The sequence below is a fragment of the Pogonomyrmex barbatus genome, unplaced genomic scaffold, assembly GCF_055798465.1.
Source record: "Pogonomyrmex barbatus isolate J1 unplaced genomic scaffold, ASM5579846v1 scaffold9, whole genome shotgun sequence".
NCBI classification, from domain to species: domain Eukaryota; kingdom Metazoa; phylum Arthropoda; class Insecta; order Hymenoptera; family Formicidae; genus Pogonomyrmex; species Pogonomyrmex barbatus.
In genome coordinates this window covers 4,711,204-4,732,602 of record NW_028297193.1, presented here as the reverse complement: position 1 = coordinate 4,732,602, position 21,399 = coordinate 4,711,204, and the positions used below count along the sequence as shown (strand labels likewise).

Below are 21,399 nucleotides of genomic sequence, written 5' to 3'. Positions count from 1 at the left end.
TTAGCCATCTTTTATACACATAGTTTTATTTGTTATATAAACTATTGTAAAAGAGTTACAATTGTACATTAAAAAATCGTAGTGAGTAAGTGATAATACTGTGTGATACATGAATATCGCGATTTTTAGCTTGAAATCACTGAGAGCTTACATCAGGCGTCTCTGTGCATAGAAAAATTCATTGACATAAAAGTATAATAATAATAATATTCGACTGTAAAATTTAAGATACGTAATTATATTATTAATATGAATATTTCGAGACGGATGTCAAATATAACAAAAAAATATTGTACATTACAAAATGCATATTTCATCTCGAATACGTTACGAAAGTCGATGCGACAAATTGTCCATCGTATAGTTTTTCTCGATAAAGCTTCTTATAAAAGTAGAATCGAATTATATAAACATTTTTTGTGATAAACAGATTACGTACAAATTAACGTGATGCGCGTTTTTTGTCGCAAGCAACGTAGGAAAATGGCTAAAGTGCATTACAATGTCGCAAGCTTGCGCCGTTCTTGAAATATCGAGTACACTGTCGATAACTTTACAATTCTTGAACAATTGTACGCTTGTTTACCACTCTTTTATGCTGACGTATGCTTGTATTTTTTCAGCGATACTAGCCGAAAACTAATTTCCATGCGGAAAATTATCGCTCGGCCAAACGACGTATAGCAAATTCTTCATGATTGCCTCCGATATTACAAGTGGACGTAAAAAGGTGGCCCTGAGTGGCAAGTTAAAAATGCAGCACCCCATCTCGCTCGCAATTTCGCCCTTAAGTTCATGGTTGCGAGTGTTCGAGCTTGTACACGTCGTGATATGCATTGCGTATCAGCGCATATGGAAAACAACTTTCTAGTAAGTCCATCGTCAGGAACGGAGACTCTTGAACTATTTGATCGAGCAGAAGATACACGGATTCTCTATTTCGAGTTGCCTCCTTGTCCGCTTCTTGGCCCAATCTTAATAAACTCGACGAGGCCAGAGCGAGAAATTCTTTCATCCTATCTTCTATATCGTTTTGTCCGCAAATCGTAAATAACGCTCCGAATATGTTGTTTATTGCGGTGGCCATGCAGTGAATATTGTTGGAATGGCCCTCGAGCGATGCCCTGTAAAAGGAGTTATCATTTCGAGCTAATTTCGGGATAGAAACTGCCACGAAAACCATTAACAAGCAGACGAGCAAGTGTTCATCTTCGTCGACTTCAGCTTTCTGATTTCGCAGTGCTGTCGTCAAAGTGGGATCAACCTTGCACGTCAAACCTGCGGCCGATGTCATCTCGGAGACAACTCGCATAGGATCGCCGGATGGCAGATGATGTCTAAAGTCCAATATAGAGCTTAGCAAGAACGGTATACGCTCCTCCAATACGTCGACCAGCGCAGACTGCGCTAACTGCCGGAAGCTAAGAATCACGCCTATTATGGTAACTCGCTGAAGAACGTTATCCACGTGTTGCAATTTCTTGAACTGCTCTTTCATCACTTCCGGCTTGTCGAAATTCGTTCTCAGAGAGATCAGCACGTCCTTGTTGCCTGCCACCAGCTTCTTCAACTGTTGTACCTGACTGGCGATATGCCACATAAGGTTCTCATTCAACATCTTCATACCGTACGGTCCTATCAATTCAGCCAACGCTCTCAACTCGTTGATGTCGGAGAATTCCTCGGCGTTAAAGGGTATGGCACCTTCCACCGACAAGCTGACAAAGGCCCGTTGGTTCGCCGAGTAACAAATATTACCAGCGCTAACTCGTCTCAATAGAACGTCCGAATACCATTGTGTATACAGCGCGGCTATAGTCTTGTCACCGTGACTATCCAACTCTTGTGTTTGTTGCAGCAAGGCGTTGTTGAAGACGCGCGTGATGTCTATGTGCACGTAATTCTCGATAGTCTGTAGGACGTTCATGTAAGATCTAACACTAACGAAAAGTTCCGATGGTTTGGCTATTTCGCTAGTGTCCGGATTGTACATGACCATTCCTACTAACGCCCTGGCAAATCGCGACTCTAGATGTTGATGCAAATATTCCCTCGGTGCGAAAGTGTACTCCCAGACGTTGATAGTAGGACAATAATTGATGGCGTAACAGAGCTCGGTGAGAGCCATGTGCAGTTTGTCCATCGTTGTTAATTCCTCCCGAGTCTTCCGATAACTCTCTATGCCTGGCTTGTGAATTTCATACATGTTCTTCTTGTTTTTATCCTTCTTTTTGCGGTTAACAACTTGCGATATTAATAGAGCGCAGTGCTTTGGCAATAGCTTATCGCTCATGTTACATTGCTCGTCGCAAATAGTCGTAATAATGTTCTTAGCTTCTTTGGCCATTTCATCCAGGAACATATTGACAACAGAAAGACTCCTCTCGCGAATGTGATGACGTTCCTCCGGACAGAGTTCATGAGTGCAACTTTGGAAATGGCTGCATATGAGCGGGAAGGCGACGATATATCGATTCTGAGCAGGAAACTCGAGGCACATATGAAACTGATCCTCGAATATCTTACTGTAGAAGCAGAAGATGGATAAATCGGAAGTCTCGACTAACATCTCGTCCAAATTATCGACCATTTTTGTATGGAAGATTACTGTATCCATGAAAGAAGCTAATTCTCTATTATCAGCCAGATTCATATTGCATTTTGCGATAGACATGTAGGCTTGTAGCCTAAACCAATCCAGTCGGAAGGCACGGAAATCAAACAATTCATTATCCTCAACCTGCTTGACAGTCAGACTAGCTATAGTTGAACACATATCACTAAGAATAGCCCCCTCGTCCTCGGGACAAACCGGAAGATTTTGTATCATCTGATGCAAAGCCGGAGCATCGAATCCCGAAAGAAATTGGACGTAATACCTTTGAAGCACCTGAGAATATTTCTTTACTAGCGCTCGTAATTCTTCGCAATGGAAGAGCAATTCTGGCAGCTGACGATCCACCAAATCCTCGCCACCTCGTCCCTTACCTTTACCTTGAATAGGAGGATTATCTCCGTGTCTCAGCAGCCACAGTACCTCATCTCTCGCATGAGACAGTCCCATTAAGACCAGCAGTGCTTTCGGCCCCAAGAGACCAGGCTGATCGGTCAAAATTAAACCTAATTCCTTTAAAGCAGTCCTCAAAAATTTTCTTCTTTCCCTATGCCTGTAACCAGCTTTTTGTACTGCCTGATTGTAACATTCTTTTACCTCTGATACTCTTTTGCCATATCCTTTCATACCTTCGAAGAATGTTTGGATATACTGATGTATATAAATTACCTCATCTCTGAATAATGCCAATACCCAACCAGATTCCAGAGCAGTGATCCACAGCTTGCTTGGTTGTTCTTGATTCAAGAATGTATGACACAGCGTAAAACCAAGAATCACCCATCTCTCAATTCTATCCAAGCTCAATGTTTCGCAAGACATAGTATCTGTCGCTGCTGCTTTCAATATCTGGCCGGGACTACCAACAAGACTTAATTTCTGATCAGCTCTCCATGTATCAGCAGACAAGTTTCTACCAGGATATACAGGCCACAATGAGGTTAAAGCATTCTTCAACAATTTAGAGTGTGGTACAAACTCCTCGGAGAGCTTTTTCAATGGCGCATCATAATCCATAATCATCTGTCCTAAACGAGGAAAGCTAGGATCTGACTGACTATGCACCATCTCGTGAGCTGCGTTGAAGAGTCCCAGCACTGCCTTGCGATCCTCGACTCGGGACAGGAGAATCATCAGGCTGACATATGTGACTACAAGATCTAAATATCCTTTGGTCAAATCAAAATTAATTGTAATATCCATATGGACGCCACATGCGTCCATAGTGGTCAAAAGTTCGCACACGTTGTCTTTAAAATCCAAGAGGTCAACAAATGTATAATAGTACAGCGACAGGGACTTAATGATCTCATTACGAATGTTCATAATGGTCTGTAATCCCTTTATGTCGATGTTGGGAAACTTCCTGACGATCGTCTTGATGGAAGATTCCAACGCCTTGTCGGAAAGAAAGGCAGGCTTGGACTTGGCATCGCCACAGGCCTTCTTGATATTGTAAATGCGTGTTAGCATACCTATACCTCTGTCGTTCAGGATAGTCAGCTTCTCGGCCAGCTTCTGCTGGCTCGGCATGATAGGTCGAGCCATGACTACGTTCCTTGATTGCCCCTCACGCGATTAACATTACTTATCAACTTGTTTGCCAGCCAGTAAATGACAGCGATCATTCGCGACCCCACCCCTTAGGGGGGGGAGGGTAATCTATCCCACCGGATGCGAGTGTTTCCTCTGGTCCTGCAAGGAAAAATGATAATCGCTGTATATACTCACGACACCCTCGGCATCTTTATTTTACGATTTGTATACTCACTCTGTCGTCACGATTACATGTTGCACGCGAATCACAACACGCCAAAATACGATAGGCCGAGGCAACACTCCGTGTATCCGTGTTCCAACACGGCGGCGTGTACCGCGTGAGTGCGCCACTATCGGCGAAAGTGTGCAGTGTCGGCAACGTGACGAGCGCGAACGATAATCGAGAGCAGGCGGCCGAACGAACAAACAGTGATGCCAGAAACAGTTCTCTGTATCACCGCAGCATCGGTGGTGGGGCAGTGGTGGGGCGCAGCGCGAGCACACACACACACACAGAACCAAGCCATGTCCGAGCGCGCATGGACGTGGCTCGTGTTTCGTGTGCGCTGGGCCCGCCACTGCCCCACCACCGATGCTGCCGTGATGCAGAGAGTTGTTTCTGGCATCACTGCGAGCAAGACGCGGCGGACAGTTTCAAATCGGTTTGTGTTTCCGAGTTCCGGGTCGCCTTCGGCCGTTGAGTGGATGGGACATGTTTTGTTCCCACAGTAATTTTTGTATTGCGTCATCACGCATTTTCAGTTTTTGCTCATCACGCATTTTTTTTTTAGCTTTGCTCACACAATTTTCTTTTTAATTAATTATTTTTCGCATTGAATCGTGATCTGTGTTGGCGCCGTTTAGAAACCGCGGTCATTTTCCAGAAGTATCGGTATCAGCATCAAATCGGTTTGTACGGTGTGCTTAATTGTGAAAGGTGTGCTTGATCGTGAAATTTTGAGAATTTTGGATATTAACAGTATGTTGGATTATACTATTGGAGACGACGTGGGATTATTTCTCAATGCGGAACTGGATTCGAGAGAATCGATTTCGGATCGAACTACGACAGAATCTATGAGTGACAGTCGACTTACTGAATCTCTTCGCCAGATATCGAAGGTATGCCTCTGATGTTTAATTTACATATTCACGATTGTGAATAGATAAATGATAATTAAGCGAAATAGATAACAAGAAAATATGTCACCCGCTGCGATGAAATAGAAAATTTACGATTAAATTGTCTTTTGCGAATATCATTTTGAATATTGCGTATCAAATGTTCTCGAGAACTTTCGACATTCTATTTCATCATTCGTTGAGTTTATGAATTATTTCATCTCGAAATTGAATCTAGAGACCTGGTTGTTTTTAGTTAAATTTCTTGCATGATTTATTGTTCCCTTTTCTTCTTTTCGTGTGGCAGAAAAAGGAGAAAAGATGAACAGTGCAAAAAATTTAATTAAACAAATTTTATGTGGCGGCAAAGTTATGGAATTTGAAAGTTGTTCGCTTTGTTGCTGGTGCCATCTGCCGATGCAACATCTGATTTGCCTTCTTTATCATGGGTAATTTACTAATCAATCGACAGGATATTTCATAAAGCTACATTTAAAATTTTTTACTGTTTAGACTTTTTATTATGTTTTTGAAAATTGGAGAATAAATAGACATTCTGTCTGAAAAGTTCATATAACGCATGATTATTTAAAATGAAATACTTATTAATTATTTGAAAATAATAATACTTTTTAAAAATGAAAAAAAAACAGCTTGAAAATTGGAGAAAACTTATATTTTAATTAATATTGTTGATTTAGCATGTAATATTAAATTTTATATATTCTTTAATAATCTTAATGTCTGTATTTTTGTATAAATAATAACATAAGTTCAATAAAATAAGTTTCTTTAATTTTTAAATCACATTTCTTTATTTTTATGAAATTGAAGAATACTTTTAAATAATTTAATAATTATTCTATTTTAAGTAAATTACACAAGAGTAGAATTTACAGAATAATGAATTCACGCATTAAGAGAACAATATAATTTTTAACGCGAGTTATGTTATTCTATACAAGAGTAAATAACTAAAGCAAAGAAAATTCACGCGATGCTTACGCCGATAGAAATCTATAATGAGCAAGAGAGAGAAGAGAAGGACGCGTATAATAGCGAGTTACAGCATAATCTAAATCTAAAATTAAAGAGCGCTTCTTTATTCTGGGTTTGCGGAATGATTGATAGTCCCGAATAGTGTACATAACTTAGTATTTACAGAGAGACGATATATCATTCTCATGCGGGTATAAAATACTTTGCGGATGATATCGACGTGCGAGTAACCCGGAACTGTGGATATCCGTGATACGTCGGGGAAAACGACGTTTTAGTTAGGCAAAAAGTCCTCCGGTATCTAGATATATGATAATGGATATAATCCTTCGGGTATCTTATCTCTTACGAGTGTTATTCGTTTATGAGTGCTTTTGGATGCCGTTCAATTCTCATCTCGCTCCTTTCCATCGGGGTGGCGAGTGGCGGTTCCGCCTCGACGGAATCCCATCCCGGCTCGCTTGGTTTTACTACTTTCCCATTTTTCATTAGCACAATCAAACCGGCCGTACGCGGAGAAACAATGGCTTCTTGCCGGTCTTCGGCGTGGGCGTTTCTCCGCGGAGAAAAAAAGCGTATAGATTATCGACCGATAGAGAGGGGCTTGCCCGTTGTGTTTGCCCTCCCGTTCGCTTTTCTCGGACGCGAATCAAGAGGGAGGGAGGGAGAGAGAGAGAGAGAGAGAGAGAGAGAGAGAGAGAGAGAGAGAGAAAGGAAAAAGAGAGAAAGAGACAGAGAGACGGAGGATGGTTCTCCTGGCTGGTCTTCCTCGGATCGCAGCGAGTGCGAATCACCTCTGTTGACTACGAATCCGTAATTGTTTCCTGCCCGGAGGAGGAGGAGGAGGAGGAGAAGGAGGAGGAGGCCAGGTGGAATGATTAACGACCAATTTCCTTCGGTAGGCGAGTCATTCCCCAGTATGATCGATCCGATTATCGCCCGGCGTGTTCGTCCTCGCGATTTCGAGCCGCGTACATCATGGTTCTCTTGGGTCTTCGGCAAATCGTTGATCGCGGCTCATCGACGAATCCCCGCGCGTCCTTGGAAAAATGTCCTCGCATATCGTCGGATTTTACGGAGCTCCTACTCGGAAGCTAAATCGGAATCAGCACGGAGATTTAATAAGAATTAAAATCGAGCGATGTGTCCATTACGGGGGGGTTTAATACGTTGAATAATATCCCATTGAATAACGCTTCGATTTGGAATCGCGCACGAAGAGTAAATAGCAGTAATATTATTTTAATTAAATTACGTTATTATTATTATTATTATAAATATGCGTGCTCGTATGCTCTTTTAATCTCGCGACCGTTAATATTTTGCCGCGATAATATTTTGTTTCTCGCAAGGAAGGTCCCTGTATTTACTCGACGTGGCGGAAAATAAATTGGCTACGGAAATGTCGCGGATACCAAAGCAAAGGTTAATTATATTATGTTAAAATACGTCTATATAGACTTAAACGCGTAACCATGCGAAGATGTCCAACGGTGGCGTTTCCTAACGACGTATCTGGGGTAACGGAGAGGCAATCGGGGCGGCTTTAATTATCTCGCGGGCTCCTAACGTGCAATTAATTCCGAATGCGGTTTAGTTTAGCGAACGAAGAGCAAACAATGTATTACCCCCTAGGCCGCCTAAACGTAGATGGTTACCACGGAATGGAGGCTAGAGGGGTCGGTTAGGAAGCAACGAGGATGGGGTTAGGCCACTTTACGCAAATAGTATGGATCCTGCAGATAGCGCATACTTCCTGTAACGCTATCGCCATACATACATCCCTCCATTTACTCGTCTTTCCGCTCTCCGTTCCTCGCGCCCTTTCCACGATTTTCTATTCTCTCGTGCTCTTGTCGCGACCGCGAACACGAGGTTAATGCTCTGTGAATTTGTGATTGTCTTTAATCCACGGGTTTTAACAGAGGTGTATATTCTCCCGATTTTGCGACTTCCTTTTAATCGCACAGTTCGCATCATCTTCACGTGAAGTTATCTCGAGTTCGTGATGTAACTGGGGTCTATTCAAAATTAGAAAAAAAATATGTTTCATTGAGTTGCATTGAATTTTCACGGCAATCATCTCGTCGCAATCTAGGGTCGTACGACAAAAAGATTTCTTTGCGATATTTTACATATGATGGAAATTTGATTCGATGCTTGTGAATTTTTGTAAAACGGAGCCGAGTATTCAAAGGTAGCTCGCAGCAGAAGGGAACCAAACGTAATTAACTCTGCTAGTGTATTACGAATCAATAGCGTACGCATATATTGGATATGTACCGTTGGCATACGTGTATTTGTATATTGCAAGCTATTATGTATCACCCTCTAGCCATATACATATGTGTGTATATACATATGTATGTAACATATTAACAATCAAGATTGAAAGCGTTGCATATCTCAATTAATATTCAAACGATAATTGGGAGTATCAAAAAAATTTTTTCCCCAGTATATTAACTGCATTATTCAAACTGCGGGAAGTACTAATAATCCAGGAAAACTTGTACGCACAGTTTGTCCATGAAATAACAAGAGAATATTATTTGGAAATTACGATAGGATTATAGCTGCTCTATTAAAATCTAAAACCGCTTTTTGTGGCAAAATTGAAAATATATTTTATAAAATTGAAATTAATATCAAATTATTTCATTGAATTTCATGTATATTTCATGTACGTAAAATTCATTGATCGATAAACAATTTCTTAATTGTTATTCTTTAAACTATTTTTTTGTTTTTGGCCAAATCAAAAGTGCATGAATATTAAATGTAAACAAACCATTTAGAATTTGTAGAATATGAGAAAATTCGACAAATTTGATAAAGAAAGGTGAAGATATGCAACGTAAATTGGTAGACACGAGGTAGCCCGACTCAAAATGCAGAACTGCGAAGAAAGATAGGCAAAACGCGATGATATAGATTCGAAAAGAGACCAAAGAGAAAGAGAGAGACAGAGAGAGAATAGACGTTCAGTAGACCGGCCAACGAGAAAGAGAGAAACGAAAAGGACGAAGGGAGGCAGGGAGAGAGGAGTAGTTCGCGCGAAGCGAATGACTGTGATTCGTCCAATTATCGGTTGGCACCAAAAGTGCTGGGTCTGGCTCGCCTGCCAAATGGGAAATAGCCGGCGAACTGCAGAGGCAAGCTATAGCTGTAGTTATGGACCTACGGACTCTGCACGCGGACTGTATGGATCTCCTTCCCCTATCTCTTTTCCTCCCTCCGATCTCCTCGCGGTACGATATGTACTCTCACAGTACGGAGACTGCCGGATTGTAAACGGCAATCGCCGAAAGATAATTTCGCCCCGTAGGATTTGACAATTTTCTGCCGGGATGACTTCGTGAGAATTCGCGCGCTCACGAACGGAAACCCGAAGGAATTGTAAAAATCCAATCGGAATTAGGACGTCGCACGGGCGGGCTATCGGTTTCTCAAATTGCGTTTGAATATTCGTGTAACGCGGCGGAACGGCGGTTACTAAAAAATCGGGAAGCCGTATCGATAATCGATACGCGAAGCTAATCAATTCTGGCTGACTCGATATTGGCCCCTACTACTCGGGAAGGCTATGCGAATAGACGATAACAGACCAGTGCTGGTTCGGTCATGTCATCCGTAAGAAAATCAGCTTCGCGGAATGTGAACGATATCAAAATAGGAATAGATTAATATTTCACGCGACTGAACACTCTCCGAGTAAAAATTGGATACTGATTTGATAGTTTCCATCGAGTGAGCGGAGGTAATCGGGGTTTTAATTTTGGACTTAATTATTCATAAATTTTAAACCGCATACACCGAACTCCACCTTTCCACCTATTTGAAATACATAATTCGCGAAAGCGGCGCTTTAAATTTTAAATATTGTCAAGCTAAAACCGGCCGTTTTACCATTTTAATTCTGTATTCATAACATAACGTCATATAACGTGTGTCGTATCGATCTCGTCGCGTTAATATTCAACGGGTGTCGTAGAAAATACCGCCATGGATAGAGCGCGGCGGTCATCGATATAGTGTATATTCGCAAAATCGCGAGATGCCGATGATTTTGCTGGTCAATCGCACTCGCCATCGTCGTTCCTTCTTTCGTTGCGCGTTCACGCTCGGCTTAGCGCGCCCCGAGACTGGTAAATGACGTCATTAACGAAGGCTAAAGTGCTGACGCGCCGAGACTAACCCCAACCTTTGACCCACAGTTTACCCCCGTCCAGGTTCTCTCCACCCTTCGAGATCGATGCGTCGATTTCCGATGCCCCGTCGTACCGCCGTCGTAAAGTTGGATAGAACCTTGCCGAGCATTCTACGCGGCGAACGGGTCAAAGGGACCTCGATCGCATAATATATCTCCATCCATGGGATAAGTACGCGTTTTATCAACCTCACGTATCTCACTCTCTTCATACCCTATACAAAAACAGTTAATATATCGGGAACCGGCGCGGCCGCGTCGTTGCGCCTGACATTAACGCGCGCCGAATATATCGAGAGAGAAAGAGTGGAGGAACGGAAAAAAAATTGCGTCGAGCGGAAAGTATTTACGAGCTTATGCTAATATTGAGATATCTGGCATGGCAATATCGGGGATATATATCTCGAGCCGTTATATCACGCCGTTGCTCTCTTCTCTTTACGCTAATCCATCAATTTAACCCGATGGATATATCGCAATTTCATTTTTAGAACATTGCGAATTATTATGATTCGTTTGTCGTATATCACGAGTATGGCAAATTTTTTTTTTCCTTTTTTTTTGGTTTTTTTTTTGTTTTATTGATTCGTGACCTATTTCGAGCCTCGGCGTTACGAATTTCAGAGACTGTAACTGCGGAATTTTTTAAACGGATCAAGATGAATTTTTAAAGGATTCGACGCGATGATTTACGATGCACGCGCGTTTCTCGCATAATGTAAGTGCGCTCATAAGAGCCGAGACTCTTCCTCTAAGTAAGCCCAGTCCCATGTGTATATCTACGATTACGTATTCCGTTACACACGTGCGCGCAACAGGATGAGTTCGTTAGAATTTCATACGCTTCGAAAGATTTCCCGGGATTATGCGCGAATTCGATGTTCGCGCGGCGAACGGAGATGTGTGTTGGTGCGCCCGCCGGATCCGCCGGCGGAGCCGTGGAGGCGCGCGGTGGGAAATTACGCTCTGAATTATAAATACCGACAGGGCGGATTAAGGGAAACGGATTATATGGTCGCGCTACGTTAGTCGCGATTCCTTACTTTGCGTGATCTTTCATTTCGTGCCGCACGACCGAACGGGAACTCTGATTCGCCGGGAACCGGAAGATCGTTCGAATCGCATGCGCGCGCGGGGCTCTTTAATAGCCCTTTAATGGGTCTTTAAGTGCGCGCACAATGGACATTCATTTTCAAAAGATCGCGACGGACATCCCTCCCTTCTTTCCCGCGGAGCGAGAGGGAGAGAGAAATTTCGCGATCCTGTATAATTTAACGGTGCCCACGATATGATCCGCGCGCAGCGTGAAACGCTCGCCGGTTCTGTACAGATACTGGGAATGGTAATTGGTGAGGTAGGTATGCAGATACGCGCCACATGTATTCTGGATGCGAGACGGGATGCGCGTGGGGTGGGGATGGGAGACGGGACGGGGTGACGGGGGTGAGTCGCACTAATATACTCACACGTGTTAGCGATCGTGTCCCCAGGATTTGATTGTCCGTGTTGCCTGGAGAATTATCGAGCCCGCTGAATTCCGCCGCGGCATTTGCAAGCGGAAGTACGCGCGCTACGATTCAGAAACATTGACCGCGTTGTCGGGCCAGCCAGGATGTGCCATGTGTGATTGCTTCCCATAGTTGCCAAGTTATATACGCGTTAACTATAAAAGGCGCGCACAGCTGGTATGACGTGCATATTGCGATAGTCGGCTACGATTGTCGCACTCGTTGCGCGTTATGACCCCGCCTGATCAATATTTAGGAGACCACGTTCGATATTATCTCGCGACAATAGATGACAAAGCGTGTGTTGCTATTTTAAATTATTTTGTCATTTTAAATTATAATGTTCATTTGTATGTCTGATAGATTTTGTCTGATAGAATTTGATGATTTGACAATTTTCTACTATACCATATTCAATATATATATATATTGAATAGGGTGTATGTAGAGTATTTAAAATGGAAACCAAAAATTAATATATATCTCCAAAATTATGTAATAAAAAAATTTTATATATATATATATATATATATATATATATATATAATTTTCTTATTACATAATTTTGAAAATATATGTTAATTTGTGGTTTCCATTTACAGTTATATCAGATTGCAGAAGTGTTATGAAAGTATATTACCACTTTAAATTATGGAGGTAAAGATAACAAATCTCGTTATTGTGATGTACACAGAATATATTTTGGTTATATTCTGGACATAAATTTTGTAAAGCTTCTCTTATAAAATTTAAATTTAAATTGATTGAAATTAAAACAATATATATAAATTACACATAACTTATCGCGATGTCATGTATCGCAGTAAACAAATCTAATAGGAATTATGACGAATCGAACGAATAGCAGTTATCGATCTATTTTCGCTCGTAAAAACGATCGTTCGATTATCAAAATGCAAAGTTACGGGAGTAAAGGAAAAAACCGGTCGCAAAATTTGCACTCCCGTAAACAACGTAACGAATTCGTGGCGGTTTTCTTAACTGGTCAGACGAGTAGTTCGAGTGAAACGTCGTCGATCATAGCGGCGCCGTCTTCGGCATTAAAGTCCGCTGCCCACATTGGGAGCCGTATTTGCTTTACAAATGGCACTCGTGATCGCCGCGCGACTTGTCTCGCCAGTAAAAATACTTTTAAGGAAATGAAATTGATATAAAAGACAGATTGTAATGGAGAGACACTATATAACACCATACTTCCGCCCTCGTCTATGTGCGATGCAATACGCGCCTCTCGGCCGGAGAGTTGCCGGGCGGAATATCGCTTGTTGCCGTGCCGGACGTGTTCACGATATCACTCTCATAAATGTACATGCATGGAACTTTGTACTCGCAAGTAAAGATTGCGATCTAATACAAAACTTTTCTCGTTAATCTTAAAAGGCAAGTTAATTTTCCGCTTATAACGCTCATGCGCGTTTCGTTGATACTTATTTATATTCGACCGTATCAGAAGAAATTTTAGAAACCTTTTTCGAGCTTTTTAATCAGCACGCTACAAATTTATATCCATTACGAGATAGTTACGAGGGAGTTATGAAATTACAATTAACGGTTCTGTATTGTATTTACATTTGTATGAATGCTGTGACTAAGAATCACTTGAAAATCATATTTCAATAATTGAGAAAAATGTTTTCTAAATTTCCAGTATATTTATATACTAATTATTCAATAGACACTGCGATAATTTTTATTATAAACTATATAATTTATTACATAGTTACTATAATTTTTATTATGATAAAAGGAATTGTGTCGTTTGCAAAAAATATTTGCGGAGGGGAAAGTCTTAAAGGGTGCCAGGTGTAAGTGAAGACTGTGCGATAACTGCGGGATCGATTGAAAATTCCCTAAGCTGTCTTTACGTTATTCGCCCTTCGCAGTATCGCAGGGCGGAGAAATATGCTCGTGCACGCGTGTGTGGCCGTTCGTCGCGTATATACACGTGGCACGTGGACGCTGGCTGTATTTCGAACGGGTACGCGAAACGTCGGTCACGTATTTATGAGCTTTCTCTACGCCGTCTGACTTTAAATTAAGTCTCGCATTTCGAGACGCTCCGGGTTAATTCTATGACGCATGAATACTTCAACGGTGCGTCCTCGTTGGACGGCTCCGGCGGAGGTCGCGCGGTCTTTCTCGCCGACTATGATCGTGGCTAGAATAACGAAAAAGGAAAGAAAGGAGATCAATTCACATCTGAATAGGGACGCGGTATTTTTATGAAATTAATGGTGCATTCTACGAGCGATGAAATTAATACTCACAGTTTAAGATCGAGAAGGTCCTCCTCTTTATTCAAAATTGATCAAAATTCGTAATGTAGTCACAAAGTGATATTTAATTTCGGAACTTTAGATAGGATGTGTCTGATAAATCGTATAACACTAGTATAACATTTATATCATCGCGAATAAGCGTGCTAGAAACGAATTGGGCTTAATTAATGTAACAACTATAGTTTAATTTTGTCGCGTGGTCGCATCTATCACGCGAATAGATTTCCTCGACGATTTACCGCTGCGCGGCGTGCGTTCAATTGCAACGCTAGCGATACCATTAATGTATTCGCAATGAGAACGTGAGAAGATACATCTTGGTTTCCGGAAATCGTTGTGTGGATATACATTCAGCGAGATATCCTTGCCGATACACGAATTCTACACGAAGGAATTAAGCCATCGGCGTTAGCGACCATGTAATTATTTTGGCCGAGTACTTGGAATAATTAATGTAATTTCTATCGTTACTGCGAGCGGTACTTAATGCAATTATAATCATCAATTAATCATTACCCCACTAATGCTCGATCAATAACTATGGCGGCGCTTCGCGTCCGCCGCGTGGTCGCGTACACGCAAAATTAATCTCCGAAGAGTGCTATCGTTGCAATCGGCGTGATATTACACACGCGTGTTGCCATAAAGCGTCAACGGTTCATTATAAATCAACGTCTAATGAAAACTCGCGTTAAATACTCCCGCGATTACGTCGATTATTAATCGACGTGCAAACGCGGTGCGTCCAAATCATCCGACGACAAGTTCGACGATTTCATTTCGGGCAGCCACGTGCGGCTATTATGCGCGGGGAATCGCATGGATTTCCTTGACGATTTCTTTTTGCGGCCTTCATGAACACGGAATCGAGCGAGCTCGTCGGCGCGGGGAGGCAATGGCTCGAGGGAAGCGCACGATTCGCGAGGAGAGTTGCGGCACCAGGCTCTGCGAATGATGTATTGGAAGTAACTGCAGCCAATAAAAATCAAGCGCTTTCTCTCTGGCCCGTGTGATTTGTGGCCGATAAATCAAATGGGCCGCACTTCTTACGCGTGCCGTTCAAGCGGAAACGCGCGGAAGCCCATTCGGCGCGCTCGCGTTCTTATTCTTAATTCGGACGCAAAATGTGCGCCAAACTTGCCAGTTGCAATATTAGTTCAAAGCTGACGACTTCCTCTTTCCATTTTCTTATTTATATAGAAAAAAGAATTATATGAATCTCTTGAATTTCTCGAATCAAAATTATATATTCTCATATGTAAGCAAGAATATTATAATCTTCTTAGAAAAATTTTAATATTGAGGCAAATATATTCTCATATTCTAAGTAAGAATATTATAATCTTTGTATACAAGAGCAAAAGTTTTTAGTGCAAAAGTAACTTTTTAGTGCAAAAGTAATGCTTGCATCGATGCAAATCTAATTAAGACTAAAATATATAAATAAATTAAGACTAAGATAAATTAAGACTAAAATTTTTAAGAAGATTGTAATATTCTTGCTTGTGAGAATATTTTTCTTGATTTAAAATTAATTTTCTTTCTCTACATTTTAATAAACTTTTTTTTTAAATAAGTGATATCTTTTTTAAATAAGTGGTATCTTTGCTTGAAAATTCATTGTACAAAATCATTTTGTGCTCGAGATAAAAGAATAAATGATAGAAATTAGAATGGTTCGTTAAATCTTTATAAACGACACACTGTCTTATTAAACCGAAATAAGAAAAATTAAATGTAGATTTTCAATAGATGACGAGAGAGATAGAAGATGAAGAATAAATGAATAAGAATTTTGAACAAGAAAGAGAGTAATATATGCATGAATATAAATTCAATCAAATCAAGACTAAAATTTTTAAAAGAATTATAATATTCTTGCTTATATATGAAAATATTTTTTATTTGATTTAAGACATTTTTTTATATATCTTTTTCTATTTTGAAATTTTCTAAAAAAATTATTCGTTAATTATATATGAAACATATTAAAATTGAAATTGAAGTTTGAAGATGTCCTTATTATTATAATTATGAGTAATTGATACCAGCACACACACACACACACACACACACACACACACACACACACACACACACACACACACACACACACACACATATTCATGAAATCGATAAATTATTTTTATTATTAGAGCTGCGAAGCAATCAAGTCCCCTTGAAATACAGGACGAAACGAGGAACGCATTAGCATCGATCGAATTAATTAGATTAATTAGTTTAGATATGCATTTACAACATTTAGAAATCGAGGAGTTATCTAAATCCGACGCTTATGAGAAAAGCCTCGTTCGTTGCTGATACGCGCGAAGAGGATCGTGTTTCGCGAGTTTCGCAATCGAGGTGTCTCTCGCCGCGCTGCAGCTACGTCGTCGCGGGTCCGCGTCTGGCAGCGGTGCACGATGAATCATTTGATTACCGGAAAACTTATGATTTCTACTCTCAGCGGAAGGCAATTTACAAGATTGGTGGCCCCCGGCACTATAATGCGATAGCGTCGGTACCGCTTCGGGGAAAGCGACGGCCGGTATATGGCCAAGGCTCGTAGGGCGTAGAGGAAACGCGAGAAAGAGAGCGCGGGAGAAAGCTCACGAGGGAAAGTGCGGCGCGGAAGTTAGGCTGACGGGGGGAGTGAGAGAACGGACGGGATGGGCCTGCGGGGGTGCCTCCCGCTCGCTGTTTGTGTTTTTAATTTTCCCGGGCCGTTTTGTATGCAGATATCTAGCGTAATTTATCCAGAGCGGGGGGGACAGAGAACGGCATGACGAAGGAGTGTACGTGTGGCGAGTAGCCAGCCTCGGCCATGTTACCGGCCGTCTGTGTCGACGAGGTTTTCACCACTACCACCATAGTTGAAAACTTGATGGAATCTTCCGCTGCCGCGTCGTCGCGATACAGGGCGCGAAGCATTTTCGGCAGTTTATCGCGTCCGAAAATGATCGATGCGAGAAATTTACAACGGTGCAAATAACAATCTCTTTTTCCATCTTGTTTTAATCAGAATTTTCATTATCTTTGGAACAGCGATAAAAATTGATTGTTCTTGCGGGAAACAGGCAGAAGATTCCTATCAGGAGAGAGAAAATAACTCGATCATCCATATTCTTTTTCTGCTGAACCGTTATTAAATTTTGTAAATCTATCCAAAAGTAACATGCCGCACGACTGTCATTAGAGTTTTTTTTTTTTTTTAATATGCTTTTAACACATCTCTTTCATGAGATTCATATAATGTTATTTTCGTTTGCTGTAAAAAAAGTTATTGGCAAAGTGAGATGACAGATCCATATGCGCAGTGCAAATTAGCAGGTGGAAAAATAGTGTCAGATATAATGAAATAAATCAGTGGAAGTCAGACAGAAATTTTAAATAGATTCATTAACGATTGTTTGATTAGCAGAGCTAAGATAAGCTAAGTGACTGGCTTTCTTGTTAAATCGATGCTAATTACTCTTCTTTTCCTTCTCCAGTGCAGCTTCTTTGATCATCGCTTAAATTTAGCTCCTTTTGTAATAGATCTTTCCCGGCAATAATCACATTTAGGTAATTTAAGTGACAGACACGCGGATTAAAATACCAAAATATCAAGAGCCAACCTAATTGGCGATGCTGGTGAAGACATTTCGTCGATAAAACTTTCATAAATCGCGGCATAAAGAAACGTTTGGCTCACGGTTTTGGTCACAAATCAACGGCAACGCGGACGGGCGAGCAGGGACAAAATCGATATCCGGTACACAGTTTTGCCGTGCGATACTGTAATTCCCTCGGGAGAGAGCGGCGGGGGGGGCTGCTATCGTATTTGCAAGGGGCAAGCCCCTAATACCCACCTATGGACGAGACCGGCTCGCCCGCTCGAACGAAGACGACGGCTCGGAATGGTTTTTCTCCAGATTGGCAAAGACACCGTCGCGGCACGTAGGAACACGCTGCCGCTGGCCGAAGGCGGTTTCCAAGAGTAAGAACTTAATTATCTGCGAAACAATAGCGGCGAATTATGATTATTACCCTCCGAGACAGTGGAGTCGAGCTTGCGAGCGAGCGAACCGGGCCAGTAGCCGGGTGCGCTCTATATCCGCAGTGATAAAAGTTGCGAGAGCGTAAATAGAGGGATTCAACCCCGTTTTCCCGAGGTCCCTCCGTGAGCGGAATCGCGAGCTGCGCTACCGATGAGCCTCTGTCGTCGCCTCTCGGTTCTTCCGTCCCACTCCAGTTTCTCTTCCCTCCGGCTCGCTGGCTGCGAGGTAAGCTGAAAAGATATCCTGTTTTAAGCCCAATCTATATTCGCCTTCAGCCGGCATCTCCGTTGCTAAGTGGATTTCCATCTTGGCGGAAATTCTAAATTACCTCTTATGTTATTCCGCATTCGCGGCCCTACGCGGATCGGTATATTAGGCTAATGTGTCGAAAGTATTTTATCACAATTCGTGAAATTAGCATTGATATAGATTACTTTTGAAAATTCTTAGCGGCGATTAGCGATTATCGTGACGAAGACATAGGAGAAGGTGGTATTATGGATTATAGCCATTTGTAATATCTCTGTTATTAGGTGTCGAATTCTAGGAATTGATTATGGAATATTTAATAGCCCATCGTTATGCACTATGCAATATGCTAAGTACACGATAGCCCACATTTATTATAAGACTTTTTTATTTTCGAGTATTTCGAAACTTTTCCAAAGTATATTTTAACAATTTTAATTACACATGTTTCTTCATTTTTTTTTTAAATTTGAGCGTATTATTACATGAATATATGTACACTTGAGTATTTTAATATTTTATTTGGCATTTCAAATTATGCAAAGTTAAACAGTAGCATAGCATTTTATTAATGAGATCATCTAAATGTGTTGGTAACGTGGCTACTTTTAATATTTTTATATTAAATAATTCTTGGATAATAATTTAAATTCAGTTAAAAAATTGAAAAGTTTAAAGTTTGTTCTATAAAACAAATCTGTCCTTTTCGCAGTTTGTGACCTATTTTCTAATTGAAATAAATCGGCATTTATATATATCAACATTTTGTAGTTTTTTCTAATAGTTTATTTTAAACAAATATATAATTTTATAATAAATATTGTGTTTATTTTAAACAAAAGCAATTTTTCAAATTTATTTTTATGGTGATCTATATTATCACAAATGACTCTATTTCTCTTCGATCCATCATGCAATATTATTAGATTTTTATAAATAATATTCATTGTAATAAACATTTCATAACTTTGAATCTGGAACCTATAAATTTTCAATTTCAAAATATTGACCATTAACACAACAAAGTAACTTTACAAAATATAAATGAACGTTATAATACCATCTTCTCTTTTGTACGTTAAGATTTTTCTTTGATTTATATTTCTTGATTATCAATCGATATTCCACATCATAGAGCGAATCATCGCGAGATCCTTAATGTCAAGAAACGTGTGATCGACAATTCGTATCTCGTGATTGCGTCGTTGGGTTCTGTTTACCGATCGTGAAAACGGCCTCGCCGCTCTTATCGCGCGCGACGAGAATAATCGACACCGAATCCGGATCTATCAGCCGGGTATCCGCTGAAGCCTGAATCGCGGGGGCGCGACGTTATCTTAATCGAGAGTACCGCGGTAACTTTTAACGAGTTCGCCGTTGAGCGCACCGCACCGGGATAAGAAGTGACGCAAGACTTGTTTACGAAACCGCGCAACGTCAGATCCGCGCCGTCGATGCGCCATCGTTGATGCAAATGAAACTTCGCGAGATTGGCTCCGAAGAGAGATTCATCCATTTAAGCGGCAGCCATCTCGTCGTTGTTCGTGCGTGAGGTATCGCTCGACGGGGATCTGTGTGTTTGGGGTACCATCTCGGTGAAGGGGGGAGGGGGGGGGGGTTGGTTGGCTGCCTGGGAAATATGATAATGCCCGTGGCGACGACAAGACGGATGGCTCTCCACGATTCTCGCGCCGGTCGTCCCGCTGCTGATTGGTCGTTGAGTCGTCAATTCGGTCGAAACGAATCTCCTCCGAAGGATCTCCGCAAGGTTTTTCGCAATGTATTAGCAGCTCGGCTCGTATTTCATTCCCCGCATCGCCTGCCTCCGTTTTTCTGCGTGTTGACCGCGGCGTTCTCCTGCCTGAGCGTCGAGCATCGAGAAGCGATAATTCTCGAGAGAACTCAGAACTCGCGGAAGAAGCCCCTTCCTCGTCGTCGTGGAATGCGAATTGATGAACGGAGGCGATCGACGGACTCCTCTCTCGAATTCCGCCGCGTTTGCGCAAATAGGATTATTTTTGTTTGCGGCGGAGTTCGATGGCCCATCCCTTCCCCCCCCCTCCCCCCTCCCCCGTGATCGATGGGGAATCTCGTGGGATCTCTGCGGAGCGCGCCGAGTTTTTAAAACGTCGCATCATGAACGGACGTCAAGTCGCGCGAAATATATTGTTACATACATCAACAAAACTTTTGCACCGCATTATTATCTTACGTTCCTGCGCGCCGGAGATGGGCGCGGCATCATCAATTTCCTCGGTTAGACAACTTTTCTGACAAGTTGCTGAAGCAAACATCTCATCGTTTAGATTCTTCATTCTTCCGTCGTTTAGTAGGATTACCATTTTTCGTTTTCGACAAGAAACGGTCCAAGCGCGATCGGTAAACGCGCTAACCCGTCATTACGAACAGAGATTTTACAAAATCTTTCTCTTTTTTTCAATTAAGGCAAAAGCGAAATCTTGAAAATTCCACTTCTTTATTTATAAAATGTACACGAATTCTTTATTTAAAAATAGTACACAAATTGCCTCTTCTATTTTCACGAATCCGATCGTGCTGCATTTCGAACAAGTTTTTTTAGCGTTTACACTTTATTAAAAATTCATCGCTATTGTCTGACAGTTTTAACGAAAACGCGACGTTGGTTATCGTTGGCTAATTGGCTTCGGCAATCTTGGGACCGGCGAGACGAACGATAATCGATAATCGGGGCTAAACTACGGTTAAGCTATCGATGTCGTGAACTCTAAATCAGTCTTATTTCACGGTCATTCGCACGGCCCGGAAGTTCCGAGCCTGCAGTATATACGAAGAGAGT

The 21,399-nt window shown here is 41.5% G+C and overlaps 2 protein-coding genes across 2 annotated transcripts in view; one reads left to right on the top strand and one right to left on the bottom strand.

The window, feature by feature from the left end:
* Nucleotides 1-9: 9 nt before the first annotated feature.
* Hem (Nck associated protein 1 Hem) lies at nt 10-4,536 on the bottom strand. Its single transcript, XM_011641794.2, has 2 exons — nt 4,386-4,536; nt 10-4,309 (listed from the first exon to the last, which is right to left on the bottom strand). The coding sequence occupies exon 2, from the start codon at nt 4,160-4,162 to the stop codon at nt 794-796; it is 3,369 nt and encodes a 1,122-aa protein (XP_011640096.1). The 5' UTR covers nt 4,163-4,309; nt 4,386-4,536; the 3' UTR covers nt 10-793.
* Nucleotides 4,537-4,566: 30 nt separating this feature from the next.
* LOC148934544 (uncharacterized) overlaps nt 4,567-21,399 on the top strand; it is a 127,584-nt gene continuing 110,751 nt past the window's right edge. Inside the window, exons 1-2 of the mRNA XM_089084577.1 lie at nt 4,567-4,815; nt 5,018-5,275. Of these exons, the coding sequence (XP_088940703.1) occupies nt 4,693-4,815; nt 5,018-5,275 (381 nt within the window). The 5' untranslated portion in view covers nt 4,567-4,692. The remainder of the gene's footprint in view (nt 4,816-5,017; nt 5,276-21,399) is intronic.